Below are 17,498 nucleotides of genomic sequence, written 5' to 3'. Positions count from 1 at the left end.
TTTTTATTTGGAGCCTCACTGTGTGAAATTAAATAAGCATTTTTTAACATCCATAAAATAAATCAAATATTTTTCCCATCTGAAAGACACAGAATTCAGTCACAGCAAGCTTATTTCTCTGTTTCTTTTGTTTTCTTTTTTTATCTGTCTGGTAAGCCAATTTTCTGCTTAAGAACTACTGGTTAAAACTCTTACTTGTTTCGATATGCGGACTTTATCCTTTCCCAGCACTCTTGCAAAATACTTCAAACATTAAATGAAAGAAAGTATTTTAACTAGCATAATTTAGGGCCTTTATTTACAAAGATTAACAGATTCCTTCACTTGGATTGTTACGATTTCTGACTCTAGGATTTGAGAACTTGACATATATAGTATCCCTCATACTGCTGATTAGCTGATGCAGAGCCCAGGCTAGTACTGCAAGGGGAAAACAATAGAAATGTGCAGTAGTGGTGCCTGACTGCCAGATTAATAAGGGAAATATGCATAAATTACGTGGACAGTATTTAAATACATTTGCTATATTTTTGTAGTGTAAATGTCACAAAACTAAAAGGGGCTCCCAAATTTATTTATTTGTTTGTTTGTTTGTTTTTTTACTTATTTATTTTACAGAAAATAATTGGTTTTACTTCATGCCAAGTACTTCAGAAATCTTCCCTTGAAATCCAGGGCTAAGTGCTTATCCAAGATTTATGAAAAGCACTGAACGTTGAATGGATTACACACCCCACCGTGTGGTATTAAGGCTCTGTCTTTTTAGATCCACTGCCCTTTCCCCTCCTCCACAAATTGTACACTTGTCCTACCCACCTCTGAGGGAACTTCTCCAGCTTTTGCATTCCCATTCTCCAAGCAAATGTTTTGTTAACTTAAAGATATATTGCTATTTTAATGTTCCCCTTTAGGGTTCCAGAGAACTACTGCTCACTGGGAAGGAATCCCAATGGATTCCGTTAAATGGACTGCTAAAGCACTATGTGTGCTACATTCACTAGCATGTGGCTACTTACCAGACAGAAAAACAACTGGCAGGTAATGGAGTACCATCTTCTTGGAGAAAAAAAAAAAAGATGTTTTGATTGTTAGACTTCTTATCTTTCAAAAGCACTATCTTAGCCTTATTAACACATTTCTGTAGTTGTATGTCTCTCTGCTTTAGTTTTCCAGTTAGTGGCACGAAGAATTAATAATTAATTTCTGACAGAGAAACTCAAATCTTCTCTCAGATGAAAGAGAAAATCCCGTTTTTTCCCCCTTTAGAGTGCTAAATACCAACTACATTCATCAAATCTGGAAACCAGAACAAAGAGGTCTCTCAGCTTGGTACTCTTCCTCCAAGAGGCACATGAGGCCACTGATGCATGAGAAGCAGCTTATCTGTTCCAATCTAAGAAATGTTTCTCTTGTTTTCAGCCAGAATATGAACAGTAGTGTCTAGAAAAATTTCCTTTAAGCTTAATTTGTTTAAACATTATGTCAAAACCTATGTTTTGAAATGCAGCAAATAGTTTTTCTCTCCTCACAGGAACTTTTTCCTAGTTTAGAACTGTTATATAGAGCAACCAGCCCTACCCTAGACTTTATTTCAAGGATTTTCTCTCAAAGGTACGTGAAGCTAGGAAGCTTCTCATCTCAAGGCTCATTAAATTAGCCTTCCAAAATATAAGATTTTACTTTCTTTTCAATTCAAAGTAGTGAGCAACATTTTGTCCCACTTTTGCCCTAACAAGGCAGAGCAAAATTCTTAATAGGATTCAGTTTGCTTGCTGACTCTCAAACGATCACATGACAACATTTCTTTTTCTGTGACTATTTCCATTGCTGTTTTCCAGCAGTCACTCTAATGGAGCTGTAAAATCCATGTTTCATGTTTTTTCTTCTCTATTGTCTTAACCATCAAGGCCAGTCTCTCTTCAGAATTTAACAGTGCTTTCAGACTTTCATGTCTCATAGGCTTGATTACTGTGTGAATCATGACTTTCCTGTAGCTTGTGAGGAGATGTCCAGAGAGGAGCACTGGTTTTGCATCAAAATATGTAGATGAATAATGCAGTACATTGAAACCTGCCATAGGAAGACAGAAATCTGAGTCCCAGAGGGCCTCAAGGCTCATTTCACTGAAGTTATGGAACCTTTGAAGACTTGCTTGGACAAGATTTCTATTTCACATATTTGAAAGCCAGCTACTACCTGGGTCTCTATACATACTCTTAGGGAAAACTGCAGAGCAAACAATAACACTGCACCTTGTCTTTATTTGGGGTTAGAGAGGTCTGTGGTCACAGTAATCCTTTGCCCACAATAACCTCTTTTACAGGTTTCCTTGATATGCAATTTAACACCCTACTAAGCTACACACTTCAGCAGTTCTAACATCTGCACAGTAGCCACTGCACACTTTGTGGGCATAAATGTCTAGTTGCAGAGGCTAAGTCATTGGTGGAGGAATGGTTGAGGTGAGAAAATGTTTTTCTGATAAATAGTTTAATCATTTATTTCCTCTTTGGTATATATTTTCGTTGATCACTACTCTGTTGAAATCGGTTTACCTGGTTTTTACAAGTTGGATGCATCGGATGCATTAGATGCATTAAGTGGTTCTTTTCATGTTCATCTTAAAGTAGCTAAGATGTTTGTATTAACCGGCAGCTGGTTTGCAGCCGCAGAATTGCACTAATCCTTTTTTCCTTCTTTTGAATGAGAAACCCTATTGCTGACAAAATAAGTAAACTGTCAGAACAAAACATCCTAGTCAGTCTGATCAACAAATCCCAAATAACTTGTTTAAAAATTCATCAGTTGCTTCTGAAGTAACGGGTGGTATGCCAAAACAAAAATCTTAATTTCTTATTCTCCTCCTTTGCAGGATGAGCAGCTAAATTATGTGTTCAGTTGGTATTGTGATCTGTGGAAATCAAATTTAAAGTGCTTTAACATGATCAGTTCACGTCTGTTTTCAACCTGAAATTTCCAGATTTCCTCCCTCGCCCTCTCTCTGCCTTTTAATCACATTTGTTACCCCTTTTTGTGTAAATAATACTTGCATACCACCTGACTCAAAAGAAGGGGCTTCCAAAATTAGTGGCAGGTCAGCAGCTTTAGTTTATAGTGTGAAGAATGCTATGGGTATACCTGCGGGTGGGGCTTGGCTCAGTTTGACATTTTCCTTTCACCGTTTATTTCTGCATGAGCAAACACGGGCAAGTTTCTGACTGACTTCCACTACTCTCACTCTTCTAGAGACATTGTTTTTCTCTCTGTTTCAGAGAAATAGCTTTTCATTATCTAATTTGTTACTTATTTCCAGCTGGTGTTTCCCCCACAGTTTTCCTGCTCGAGTCCCATAAAACACCTCTTGCTCAAACCCATATATTTTAGGACATGAATCTTCATTGGTCTCCACTGTTGCCTCCATCACTTTTCGGTACTTCCAGTGTTTCCATACTACAGATTCTTCCTTTTTTCCAGCTGCTGTCTTTGAATCATATTCTGCTTTTGTGTTCTTTCAGTTCATTCAACCTTCAAGTACCCCTAAATGGTCCCCCTTTTCTGCTAAATTCATTTACTCTGCATCTGAAGCTGTATGGCACCAAAGAACATCTACCACCTACTCATTTGGCAATGTATAGTATACATTGTTTAAACATGCCATTGTTTATACCATACAGTGTAATATTTTCTGTTACCATGGCCCAGAGCAAATAATCAAAAATCCTCTACATGTGATGCTCAGAGTAACCTATTATAAATTTTTCCAGAAATTTTGGGATTTCTCTCCCACTCCACTTGTGAAGAATCAGTTATTCCTTTAAATCAGTCTGCTGCTCATTTCTCCTCTTACCAACACTGTGAGGACCATCCCCTCTTTTATCTTCTATTCTGCTAACCTACTGTATACCCTGGACAAACAAGTAGGGCTCAAACTACATTGCAGGGTTTTTTAATCAGAGGAATTAACCTTCTAAAAGTTAAACCAGTAGATTTTACAACTCCATTTCTAAAATGCATATTTGTTTTAGCTTACTGACCCATGAGAAAGCGTATTTGCAGCAGTCTTATTTTTTACATCATCAGAGTAAGAATAAATTGCTACAAGTGACTATCAGAACATTTTGGATTTTTTTTCAGGTTCTGAGTTATGTCCGTACAGAATGGGATCCTCTGGATGCTACCTTCAGCACTAATCAGCCTGATCAGGTTTACACAGTAGAGCACTCCATCTCCACAGAGAAAGAGCCCATGGCTGACAGCTGCATCTACAAGTGTGCTAGGAGCAAAATTCAGTGTGCAGCAGTCACCAGAATACCACTACGATCCAAGGCCATCAGCTGTTGCAGAGACGTTACAGAAGACAAACTGGTCCTGGGTTGTGAAGATTCGTCAATAATTCTGTATGAAGCCTACAACCAAGTGACTCTGTTAGCCCAAGCAGAACTGCTGCCTGCTTTAATAAGCTACCACCCTTCCGGAGCCATATTCATGGTTGGCAGCTCTCAAGGGGAGCTACAACTTTTTGACACAGCATTGTCCCCAGTTAAAATTCAGCTCTTGGCACAAGACTATTCACCCGAGGCAACTCTGCAATTCAGTAAACACTTTGACGTGCCTAGCAGCCTCATCCAGATCCAGTGGGCTGCTCCTCAGGTTGCATTTGCCAGCGCTGATGGCACAGATATTCATGATCGTTTGCTGGTTAGATTCGACAAAGGTCCCTTAGGAGTACTTCACTTTAAACTTGGTAAGTTGAGGACGTCTATTGAACCCTGAGCTCTCAAGGAAACATCTGTATCTTACAAGTTTTTTGTAGTTTGAAACACCCTCATTTGAGATATATGGGACCGTAGCCTTAAAAGCACGTCATTCCAATGATACCCAAAGGTGTGAACCAAAGAGTTCTATATGTTTCACAATTACTTAGTATTTTTTCATATGGGATCTGACAGAATAGGACCCTGATCTGTTGTTGGATCAGTGTCCCATTATGTTCCCTACTACTCTAACAAAGCCTAACAATATCTCATATGGAAAAGTCTTTTAATCTGTAGTATATAATATTAGGAACTGTATTAATTCTGTAGTAATACTCCTATCAAGCTAAAATAAGCTGTATTTACTAATAGAACAGTAATGCCATTCTCTTCCCTAAATTATTTTTTTGTGTGTGATGCAACTGTCCTTTCCATTACAATGTATATTTGTCCCAGTACCCTGTTCTTCCTGACTTCAGTACATGAAGTTACACCATTTCTTTCCTTGAGGACTTTTTACACAAGAGGGAAGGTTTTCATAACCCTCAGAGATGTTTGGTCTCTCAATTAATTTGCCGGGAGTTGTGAATAAAAGAAGAAGTAATAATGCTAATTTTAGAATTTATATAGCAATTCTTATTTTAGGTGCAAGGAGTCTTTAAGAGAGTAAAATCATAGCTGTGTTAATTTTACAAACAGGACAACAAGAAGCAGTAAAAGAAAGCTAAAAGGCTTTCAAAGAGTTACACAACAAGTCAGCGGCTGAACTAAGAATAAAACCCCTGCAGTTGCTCATCAGTGAGAACTGTATTCATTCCATTCAAGTCAGGCAAGTTACAGTGGTACAAAACCCACTGTGGAGCTGAAAAAACAATCATGCTTAAATCTTCTGACTACCAAGCCAGTGTTTCAGCAGGGCAGACAGCCATGTCGAATATACACATCCTGGAAAATTTCAGCATTTTGCCCATTGTCTGTCCAAGGATACTGGACTGCCTTTGTAGATATTTACAGGAGATGTTTATGATTCTTTTGTATAAAGCTACTGAGATTAGGAAGAAACATTAAAAAAGAAAAAAAAAAAAAGGCGACAGTAAGGTTTGAAAATCTACTTTATTTCTTTACTTATTGAGACATTTGTGCTTTTGTGGGGGAATATCCTGTCTAAAAGTACTGCAGGCCTAAACATGTGGAAGGCTGAATTTAAAAAACTTAACTAAGAATGCCACTGCAAAAAGGCAAATTAATATAATAGGATGTTAGCCACAAAAATGTCATATTGACTTATAGTTGTATAGTTTTAAAAGAGCTGATCTAGATTATTACTGCTATCTAAAAAAACTATTTAAAAACTGTTTACAAATTATAATTTCTTTTGAGATAATTCAGCTGCATTATGTTCAGTGAGAGGTTTAATAGTTGCAGAGTACCCCAGAACACTAATTATAACAGCTATTTGATGTTTTTGTGCATGTTGGCCATTAAAAAAAAAAACTCTAAATTACCTCTTACCTGTCTAGCAGAAGGCACTCTACCCACATCTACCTTGCTTTTTTTCAGTCCTCCCTTGTGGGTTTTTCTCACAACTGCTTTCCAGAAAGCACAGCTTTCCCCTTGCTATCTTTAGCACATTTATGTTCTTATAAAGGCAAGCAGGCTCTCAGTGCAGGGATTTAGAGGCCTTTCCTGCTAATTGCCAGCTTGTAAACTTAATTGGACTGTCTCCCTGGGCACCGTTCCTAAATCAATTAGGCAGTGAGTTGGCTGTCACCTCTTTTTCCCAAGCAGGTTGCCTGGAAGCGCACCACCCAGGAGAAGTCTAGCATCCAAATGGGAAGATGTTGACCTCTACAGCTGAAAGTTATCACATTTTATAATTCATTCTGTATAATTACTGTAAAATCTCTTCTAGGAAGAAGGCAAAGCTCTCTCTATCCCGCCCTCCCTTCCTCTCTGTAGTCCACTGTGCAAAAATAGGCTGTTTTCTCTGGCATCCTGGTTTTCAGCTTTACCCTTCTCTCCTCAGTTTGCCACAGTACCAACATAATAGCATGTTGATTAGCCAGCCCCTTTTCCCCACCTCAGCAATTTTTAGGTCTCTGCTATTTAAAAAATAATGCCAATATAAATCATATGGAAAATTTAGGGGTCTGTGACAGCAAAACCCATACAGGCATTCAGGACTGAAATAAATCCATAATTTACTCATGGCTTGGAATTGTTTCCCATAAGAGTCTGTTAAGAAACTACGTCAGTGAGAATAGGCAAATATGTTTTTAACTTCCAGCTGACATATTATGATTTTGGACAAGTTCTGTGAATTCTCCATTGTGCTGTCTAGCCAGATTTATTTCAGGAAAAGTTTCATATTAAATTTACTCTCAGACATTAATGACAAATATTTTTGGTGTCTTAATGCCAAAATAATTTTCGAAAGCATTGTGGCTTCTTGTCATTGATGTCAACCCAGATCTTGAATAATGCCAAACTTGGTACTGGTGCCAGTGGTTCAGCATTGCTGGCCTCAAAAGACATTTTAAATATAATATAATATTATATTTAATTAGCATGCAAATAAGTATTTTCATCTTCACTTAGTGATTAATGTGAACATTGCCCGACTTATGTAATACTTTAAAAACACTAACCATTTAGGAAGAATAAAGTCTACTGTAACAATTAGATGTTATCACACATGCACAGGTTAAACATGGCTATTACCCAGTATAATGTCCCTAGACTTTAATACATGCAAATGTAAAGTGCAATACAATAGACAACCATGTCTTCCCTTTAATGACACTAAGAAACTAAAGTACTTCTCTCTTACCAAAAAGATTGTATAAGCATTTTTTCCCCCAAGTGTCAGATCTGTATATGCACGTTCTTGGCAGGTTACTTTTCCTTGAGCTATAGTCAGATATTTTCCTCTACTTTTTCTTCTTCAATTCTTATTTCAAATCACAAACAACATTCACAACTACATTTATGAAGATTTTGCAAGGTATGTTTTCTATACATCAGGTCTGCTTTTCTCTGTTATCAGACTTTTTTCCCCTAGCCGTTCTGTGGCTTTAAAGTCAATATTGACATTCAGCTTGTTCCCTTTCTCATCAGAATTTTTTCCTTAAATTTAGTTTTGACAAATAATGTCACAATATAAATTGAAAACATTAAAAAATAATATTAATCTTTTTATTTAAAGAGACAGGAACAGTATATTTATTCTAGTCTCTCTCTAATATCTGAAGCTGTGGTGATAAAGAATATTCTAGCACATTGACCCAAAGCAAGCAAAAATTGCTAAAATGCCATGTGTGGCCTGTGTCACACAGTCGTATGGGTAGTCAGAGACAATAAATAACGGTACTCTCTGCATCTTTTCAGTCACCTTTTCTGTTCAGAAGCTGAGACCTACAAGTCAAGAAAATTTGAGAATCTCTTCATTTCTACTTTTCAGTGATAGAATGATGCAGATAAATCATGTTCTCATGGAGTGAGCAATGTGTTGCTCGATTTTTTTCCCTTACGGCAAGCACGTTCTTGGTTTCATGTGCAATTATAATTCAGAGGTCCCTAAATATTGATACCTTTCATGATAGCCACTCACAGAAGAAATGCTTCACTTAGAGAATTTTGTCAAGCTAGAAATAGGTTCTTGAGCAATTGCAATATGGAGAGTAATTGAGTAACTGTTACTTTGAAGTTTGAGCTGCTGTAAACTTGTACACATAGGCACATTTCTGTGAGACAAACGCTGTTTTTTAGTGTTGTCCAGCAGTATTTCTCTACAGGAAGTTGGTGAAAGAACATGAATTTATTACCTCCAATACAATAATGACAAACTGGGAATAAGCTTTTTCTACCATGTTTAAAACAAACTTCAGTACATGATGTTGTCACTAAAACGTATTGGCCACATTTGCTCAGCTTCCATGTGTGAAGTTCACTGGTGGTTTTTCTCTGCTGTCCAAAGCACCCTCAGTCTAAATATACCAAGATAGTAAGGAGCTATCTCACATAAAAATTCAATAGTGACACCCATTAACTTAAACTTCCCAATTTTAACCAACAGCAGTTATTTTTAACTGTGCTGAAGAGTAGTGAGCTGCTGGTTTGCATACTCATAACACTGTCATGGTTTTAATATTTCCTGTAAAAGGTGTGATGACAAGAGGACAGCTGGGCCTTGTGGAAATCATCCACCAGTACATTCGTTACGATGAGATACATGAAGCAATTAATGTCCTGAACACCATGAACTGGAACACGATGGGTCGTCAGTGTTACATATGCTTGAGTGCTATTGTCAATCATCTTCTTAAACAAAAACTTACACCAGAAAGAGAAGGTAAGGGACTGATTGTATTTTTAATGTATTTTTGTGGTGTCTTTGTAATTCATATGTGGATTATGACAGTATATTTATTGACTTTATAAAGAAGACAGTAGTGAGAATCCAGGCAGTCAGCCAGATTATGATACTCCATAACCAAATGTCATATGTAGACAAGTAATTTCAATAAAATGGGGATCAGTGTGTTGGTTCCATTTTAGTTCGTTTGTATCAACAGTGATACTAAAATAATGCATACTTTAATCTATATATGGTATAGGCATGACAATATATATATAGCAGTATCTTACATGTTCTGTAACTTTATTACATTACATAAATTTAGCTTATGCTGAAGGCTAATGTTAGGTAATATAGGATTGGAATATTTATTATATATTCATACTGAGACAGCACCAACTTAAGGAGGGTGCAACAGGGGAGAGAGATGTTAGTATGGTGTTTTTAAGGTGCTTTTGAAGGGTCATTCTTTCATTACAGGATCCAAAGGCTTTAAATGCACTATCCTCTGCTGCCTCCTTTAGGATTACAGCATTTGTCCTCACTGCAATCTTCTGGACCCCTGCAGTAGTAGCTGGATTCCCTCACAAGAAATGATGACTTTTAGGTTCAGCCTCATCTCTGCTGAAGCCTGGTGTGATGCCTTCCTCTTGATTTGCTGTCTATCTTGAAACTCAATAGACTTCAAGATTTGAAGTGCCTTGATTTAGTGAAGGTGTTATCCTCCAGTCTAGCAGGCAGACAGCTGGGGACCAGGCATCTTTTATGGCAAGAAAGAATACTTAGGATTCTGGTGTGTTTGATGATAGAAAAACTCCAAGGTGTCCTACATTGCTGCCAAGCCATCAGCTATCCCATTTTGGGGGATCTGATTAAAAAAATCTCTGCATTACAAACATAGCGTATCAATTCTAAATAAAACATGCTTTTTAAAGGACCCTTGAAAAAAGACTGGTTTTCAAACTCTTGTGAAAATATGCACATTATAAATAGATGTCTGTGTGTTTTCCCCCATGCAGCTCCCTAACACTGTTTACAGCAGACAATATTTCATTCTGTCCAGGAGTTATTCTATACGAATCTGACAAATTTGGCATGGTAATTTGTTTTCCTTTTTATTAGCAAAACCCAGTGGGGCCTTTTATTTATAGCGATGGGGCAGTTATCTTTGAGATCTTTATTCTGCCTTCAACATCAAGCTGGGCTATCTAATGAATCTATAACTGTGCTAGTAGTTACTCGTATTCCATGTACGTTGAAATATTTCATGCTGTCAAGAAAACAGCAATGGCAAGAGAATATGGCTTGTTTTTGCAAAGGTACTGCTGTATTCAATTTTAATCTAAATTGACTGCTGCTTTGAAAGAAAATACCTTTAAAGTTCAACTTATCTTACTGTCTAGATTTAAGATAATGCAAAACCTAATTTACTAACAGTTTGCCTGTGTTCCTAACACAGTACTATTAACACATTTAGTCCTATCAAACCTAATAAAATAAAATGTAACTATGCTTGGAAATAAAGAACCATTATCACTAAATACAGAAATGGCTAGTTCAAACAAACGTTAATAACAGCACATCAATGAGATTTTGTCTGCCTAATGAGACAATAGGTTATATTTTTCTTTTAAACCCCACACAAAATTCTGATTAGCAACAGCAGTTTGCACATTCACTCTAAAAGGAGAACCTATATAGGGAATATATAGCAAATTCTCCCTGTTCTGCCTATAAGGACTTGTATTACATGTTAACTCGCAAGCAGAAGTCACATAACATAAATATTATTTACCATTACATTTCATTTTGAGCTAAGCATGTGGTACACAAACATGTACTGTGTATTTTCTTGTATTATTTATAATCTTGTATTAAAAACATGTAGAAAAATGCCTAAGAGCTCTAGCTGTGGAGTCCAGCAGTCAGAAAGCATTAAAAGCGGAGAGAACTTCTGTAACAAAAGGGCTTTATTTTATTGATTACAAGGGAGGTTATCCTGTTTCCCACCACTACACACTGTAGGACAGTCAAACCCTTAGGGTTTCTAGACCCTTTTATTTAAAGTTTTTAAAGAACTGTGGGCTGAAGGATGTTCCTTAGACCTCAAGGCCATCACAAGAAGGGTTCTGTCACCCGCTGACCTAACACAATAATCCCTGAAAAACTGAACTTCCTTGTTGTTTGCCTAAGAGGACAAAGACAATTTGAGCTAATTGAAAGTTGATCTCTACTGGACAAACTTGTTCAAACTGTATTACTCTTATGAGTCACTTTTAATTGTATGCTGCTGGTGAGAATTTGATGTGTTATAGACTTCATCCTTTTGACAGCTTTTGTTGCTCAAAGTCCCTGTCAACTCTGCCTCAAAGTGAAAGTTTATATGCACGTTTGTGTTTGTACAATCTGTCATATTTTAATTTCATCTGTCCTACAACAACATCACATTTCATCAGTGTTGGAGGAATTTGACTGACTGCAAACATGAGCAACCTGTTGTAATTGAAAGAGTTTCCCTTGTTTCATTGCTGCTGTGTTTGAACTCCACAGCACAGCTTGAGGCAAGCCTTGGAACCTTTTATGCTCCAACAAGACCCCTCTTGGATACAACTGTGCTGGAGTACAGGGACCCAATCAGCAGATATGCAAGAAGGTTCTTCCACCACCTGCTCAGGTGAATGACAGTTTCAAGTTCTATCAACTTAAAATTGATTGCATATTTCAATAACTCCCTACTTTAATGTGGTTAACATTTTCCAAGAGGACCACCCCTGAAAAAAATGCATTCATTGTTACTGTTTGTTTAACTTGCACTTCATTCCTTTTGGGTACATTATTGCAGATAAAATACTACTCAGAACTCTTCTATCATCAATACACTTAAAATGAATCACCCTTTCCCTTTTAGCTTGATAGAAAAAAGTTAACATGCTTCTGAGGGATTTATATTCACCAACTGCTTGCAGATGAACTGTTGAAACAGCTTACAAACTTGGAGAAAACACTGAGTTTAAATAGATGCTAAAATGCAAATGAATGGTGCATGGTCCAAGACATTTTTGTCTTCGCACCACTGAAATCTGAGCATTTTGTTATTCTCCTCCTCAGAGTTCTCATACAGAAATTCATATTCCAGTAATTTTCAGTGAATCTTCAGTGCCATTAAAATTAGAGGAGAAAATGAAATGTTGCATTCATCTGTAAATTATATGACATTAGAAGAGTCATAATACCAAATTCAGCTAGAATGCCTAGTACATTGATTTCTTGCTATATTTTTCCTTCATAATAAATTAATGTCCTAAATTTCAATCAGTTATAAATACCAATATACAGCAGTTTAACCTGTTCATATGTTCAACCACAAGTACAGCTGAAACATTCCCTCTGAGAATTATCTAGTGGGTGAAACTAAGGAGACATTACTTTCTGAATACATTCTGATACAATACTTGCAGCACCTTGCTGAGGAGTGTAGAAGGACATAGTGAGAATACTTGCATTGCACCCTTTCTCAGTGATACATCCAGATTATATTCATTGTCTCCGTATGCAAAGCTAGGAACTGCAAGTTACTTTGATAGTACAGTTTGTGCTTCTTTCGAATCTTAAAGAGAAATACCGTATACTGTCTTCTGCATTTTGAATCTGAATAGGATCACCTTTCTGCCAAACAGGTCCATTCCAATGGGGAAATTATTCTAAGTAGAAGAATGCTCCAAATATCTGCATAATATGCACCAGCCTTTCACTGGAGTTTTCTTACTAGCTGTGGCCACAACAGTGGGTACAAAGTCTGCTTTTGCCTTTCTCCTAGAAATCAGCAGGGAAGATCTGTTGCTGCAATGGCCAACTATAGTGGCTGTGGGCCAGTTGCCTGCAGAGGACAGATGCGGAAAGAATGCCTCAGAGATTGCTGAGAGGAGTAACTACAGCGCTCTTACATCTGCAAGAGAAAGGTGTATTCCCTCTGACTCAGGATTTGATTCCAAATGCTAGCAGGCATGCAGAGGCATGGGGCCCTGGCTAAGCTGTCAGCCCTTGGGGCTGCAGAACACAGCTGAAACACTGACTCAATCCCCCTAGCAAACAAGGAGCTTCAGTGTCAGAATGCTGCCTGGACAGCATGGGGCACAGACAGGAGGTGTGCAGGGGAGGGTCCTCCTGTCTTCTACCTCCACTATAAGGCAGCCCTTGAACAATCTATGGTTGTGGCAGGTTTTGGAACAAATGTGTGTTATTTTGCTGTTTCCCTATTGTCAAAGGGATTTGTATTCAACTGAATCAAAGTGATATGATCATGTGATTGCTGCAGAACAGATGGTAGTGCTTGAAGCTTATCTGAGAAGGCATAATCTAAGTACAAAAATGAAATGTTCAAAAATGGGAGATTTATCTGATAGAAAGCAAGGAAATGATGTTCAGAGCTGATCTTTATTGTATTAAAGTGGCTGTGCCTTAATTGGTGTTTATTTCCTTTTAAATGTTTTTTTAAGTGGCTGGAATGATTTGAATATAGGCTAAGCAGAGAGTGCTACAGATTTGTTGGAGGAATGGTTCTGGGTGAGAGAATGCCATCTAGGCACAATGCAATGTCTAGGAGGAAGGGAGACACAATGCTTACTAATTCTTTCAGGGATGCGAAAGTTGCAGCCACTGCTATTACATCCGTCTGTGGGGAGCCAGCAAGGCCAGCCACTTCTGCCAGCCTGCATTTACAACTGTAGGTTCAGAACAGGAAGAAAAGTGAGAAAATGATTATGCTCTTGCCTTTTCAGGTTACTGTATTATGCCCATGAGGACACTGAAAATGGAGTAGTCCTCCCACTGCCTGTTTGTCAGAGACAGCAACTGTATCTGGGTGTCAGGAAGACTACATTTTAAGTCAGTTACGTGCTCTCGCTCTTAACCCTTGTTATTTGATTTATTCACTTTTTTACCCTTATGCATTTAGCACTAAATATTTTCAGGCTAATTATAAATAGTTAATGGATCTCTTCAGAGTGAATTTTTGTTACTGCAGATGTGTCTGCATGACCAAACAAGAAGACTTGAATGCAGAAGCACTGTAAACTGTCAATGCCAACTTGATGCAGCACTAGGGGACATCTGTTACGCTCTTACGAGCACAAGGAGACAAGCAAACTGATCAGTTTGTACCCTTTTGCAGCAAGAAGTGGAGGAAACATAGTGCTTCCTAAATTATGTGCACTATAGGTATGGTTGATATTCAGAAGGTATTTCTTGGAATAGAGAAGGGCCTTCCACAATTCCTTTGGGCTCCAGAGGAAGCAAGCAGCAGATGCACAGAAGTTAAATCTAGAGGATGAGGAGCTGAAACACACAGGGGGAAACTCAGAAGTGTGATAGGAAGCATGAGGAAAGTAGGGTTAGGAGCATGAGCAGAAGACAAGGAATTGGGTGTGAAGGCCTAAAGACAGGGATGGGGACGTACAGAGTCCTGCAAAAGCGCAAAGCGGGTGCGGATCGAAATGCAGGAAGACAGCTTAGGGTGAGTGTGGTGGACTATGGGAGAGACCAGACATAGAAGGGATGGACAGGGAAGGGCGGAGTTTTTCATGCAAGATTAAAACATTAAAACACTTAAATGTTTCTAGATCTAAATCTGAAAAATGTTCATATAAAGTTTTCACCCCCCCCCCTCCAGCTTTCATTTGAATGCCCCACCAATCTGCCTTAAGCCTTTTCTAGAAGGACCCACTCTTGGGAGAGAAATATTAATTCATTCTACATGCTGAGACAATATTTGACCTGCCTGCTGAGTCTGCCAAAAAGGTGCCAGTTATTGTTGTACTTCTAAAGATGTGTCTGTATTTACTAGAATTGAGAAACACAGTTACCTTTTCAGAAAGGCTATCCTCACCTAGTAATAATCATGTGCCAATGATTTTAATCTTTACTGTAGGCTGAAAGGTTGTATATCCAGTTGCAAGTAACTGGAGACATCCATTTTCACATTATCAGTGAGATTATAGGCTAACTATTTTTCTACAATCAAAGAGATCAGTTTCTACAAAATGCAGAACGCTGTGACGGTAGGTTCTCTCTTTTAGGTATCGGGCACTTTAGAAAGAAGATGTTCCATCTTTACTGGCTGTATTGCAAGTATGGGTTAGAAAATGGTTCTGCGACCTGAGATGGGCCAAAGAACACTGACAGAACAATTGAAATGACTTGCAATTAGAAGGAAGGAAAATGCCTTGCAACATATTTGACGCAGCCATGTTAATTGTATCCATCGTTATAAAATCTAAGTTCTTAAATTTGCAAAGCATGCAGCGTCTTCAGCTTCCACTAAAATAGAAGCTTAGACTTTGCAGGTATAGGCCCTGAATAGAGAATGTGGAATACTTCCAAAAACAGGCGTTCAGTGTACAAAATTAAAATTAAAGGCCTCTTAATTATATGCCAGAGATCCATTACAACAGTATTTATGGAATGAATAATTATTTTCACTTTAAATTCTTATCTATAATTAAAAAATACAGGAACTGAATTACAAGTATAGAAAGATATCTTAGGTGTTCCTTGCTACTTGAGTAGCACTCTGGTATTTTATTATGATGTCACTGCTTATAATAATATAACGCATTATATCATTATGTAAAATGTTGAGCAGAGGTGGATTTATTAGGAAGCCTTGGGGAGCTGTAACCTTCTTGCCCCCACCCTTTTGTTGAGCGCTGCCTACTAAGTGTATTTGTGTAGTGGGGGAGTGGCTGCACAACCTCCTGCCTCTGTATAACAGCCTCATCTGGCCGTGCACAGAACCTGGAATGGGCTGGAATAGTTTTTCACTCGTTAACTGTGGCATCGCTGACTCATGGCTTTGCTTCACTCTGATCAAGCATTCGTAAATTGTACTTGTCATATTTTCTAATGCATGAAATTATCTTGTTTATTTGACACACACACACAGGCACAAACACAGGCCTGCTCTGTTTTGTTCAAATTTTTCTGTCTCTCTCAGAGAGACAATGAGAAAGTAACGTAGCAGGAGCTTGAGGTGAAGGCTGGGCTGGAAAGTAAAGTTTGAAATGTAGCTCAGGAGTTGTAGAATTCTAATGCAAACACAGCTCTGTGTTTCTGCTGTGCCCTTTCCTCCTTTGTAATTCAGTTTCTGTATTTGTGAATACACAGTTTAAGGATCTCTTTTGCTTTTTCTTTCTTTTTTTTTTTTTTTTTTACAGGGAAAAATACTAAGATGGAAAAACATTTGGACCTTTCCATCTGATAATTCCATTAAGAGAATGTTATTGGGGTATCTTCCCATAGTACAAATATATTTTCCTACAAAGCAAAGCTCTGTTGTAAATAACAAGATAGTAGATTGGCTTCTTTCCAGAGCAAAGTGCAGCTCTGATCACATTCACTGGTAAAATTTTGGATGGATTCATGAAAGATTCTCCTTTGTCTGAATGCAAAAATTAAACCCTCCACCATGTTCTTACCATTACTGTTTTTATTCCTTCGCAAATCTCAGAAGAGTTGTTTACTCTTCCTGGTGTTCAGTGTAAGATGCTGCTGGTTAAATGCAAAGAAGAATTAGCTAGTTGGGAAGAACATTCATAAAGTGGTATGACTTTACACACAGAACTTGATAGAGCTTCTTTGTAAATAAACACTGATAAAGGAGATGAGAAAGTAGGTGGTCATTAGCATCACGGGAGGTCTGCTTCCAGCCAGTACTGATTTTGATGAATCACTTCACTATTCAAGAGTTCTGAAGTGTACTGCTATGCTACCTGACATGATGCCTTGACACAGTCAGTTATCACTTAAGTCCAAGACAGCCTTTGAAAAGCTAAAATAAAGCTCTTTTGCCCTGCAGGTACATCACTTATGCAGTACTAACTACCCCTTGGTAAGCAGGTTCCCGTATCACTACACTGCAATCTGCAAAGTAGATATTCACTGTGAGTTTTCCATCCTAAATAGGACCCTAAATCAAAGGTGAAAAAATGCCTCATCTCCATAGGGATAGTTCCCAATCCCATCTGCTGCCAACTGTATGGAACTGAGGGACAGAGTGAGCAAAGAGCTTTTATGATCCTTTTCAAGAGCACCCTAAAAGTAGAATCTATAATTATATTGGTACATAGTGTGTCACAAACTATGTATAAACATTAATGATGACATGGTTCAGGACTAAGAATGTCTTTTATATTCATAAGGTAACCTATTAGGCATTAAATAATGCCTTCAGATAAAATGACCACTGATGTCAGTCAGGTTCTCTATGGTGGCCACATGAACAGAATTCATCTCTATGGGAGTAGGTTCAGTAGCAGCATTCTGACTAAAGTAGCACCTTCTGGAGAGGACTTTGAAGAGTCATTTTTTGTCATCTTGTGAAAACGATCAAA

The 17,498-nt window shown here is 37.9% G+C and overlaps 1 protein-coding gene across 1 annotated transcript in view; it reads left to right on the top strand.

Annotated features, from left to right (window-relative positions):
- LOC104368900 (WD repeat containing planar cell polarity effector) overlaps positions 1-17,498 on the top strand; it is a 105,457-nt gene that overhangs the window by 27,753 nt on the left and 60,206 nt on the right. Inside the window, exons 9-11 of the mRNA XM_033006593.2 lie at positions 4,135-4,744; positions 8,917-9,105; positions 11,662-11,785. Coding sequence (XP_032862484.2) covers positions 4,135-4,744; positions 8,917-9,105; positions 11,662-11,785 — 923 coding nt within the window. The remainder of the gene's footprint in view (positions 1-4,134; positions 4,745-8,916; positions 9,106-11,661; positions 11,786-17,498) is intronic.

The sequence above is a fragment of the Tyto alba genome, unplaced genomic scaffold (assembly GCF_018691265.1).
Source record: "Tyto alba isolate M040663 unplaced genomic scaffold, T.alba_DEE_v4.0 Super-Scaffold_22, whole genome shotgun sequence".
NCBI lineage: Eukaryota > Metazoa > Chordata > Aves > Strigiformes > Tytonidae > Tyto > Tyto alba.
The sequence above is the reverse complement of the archived record's forward strand: the minus strand, read 5'-3'. Positions and strand labels throughout refer to the sequence as shown.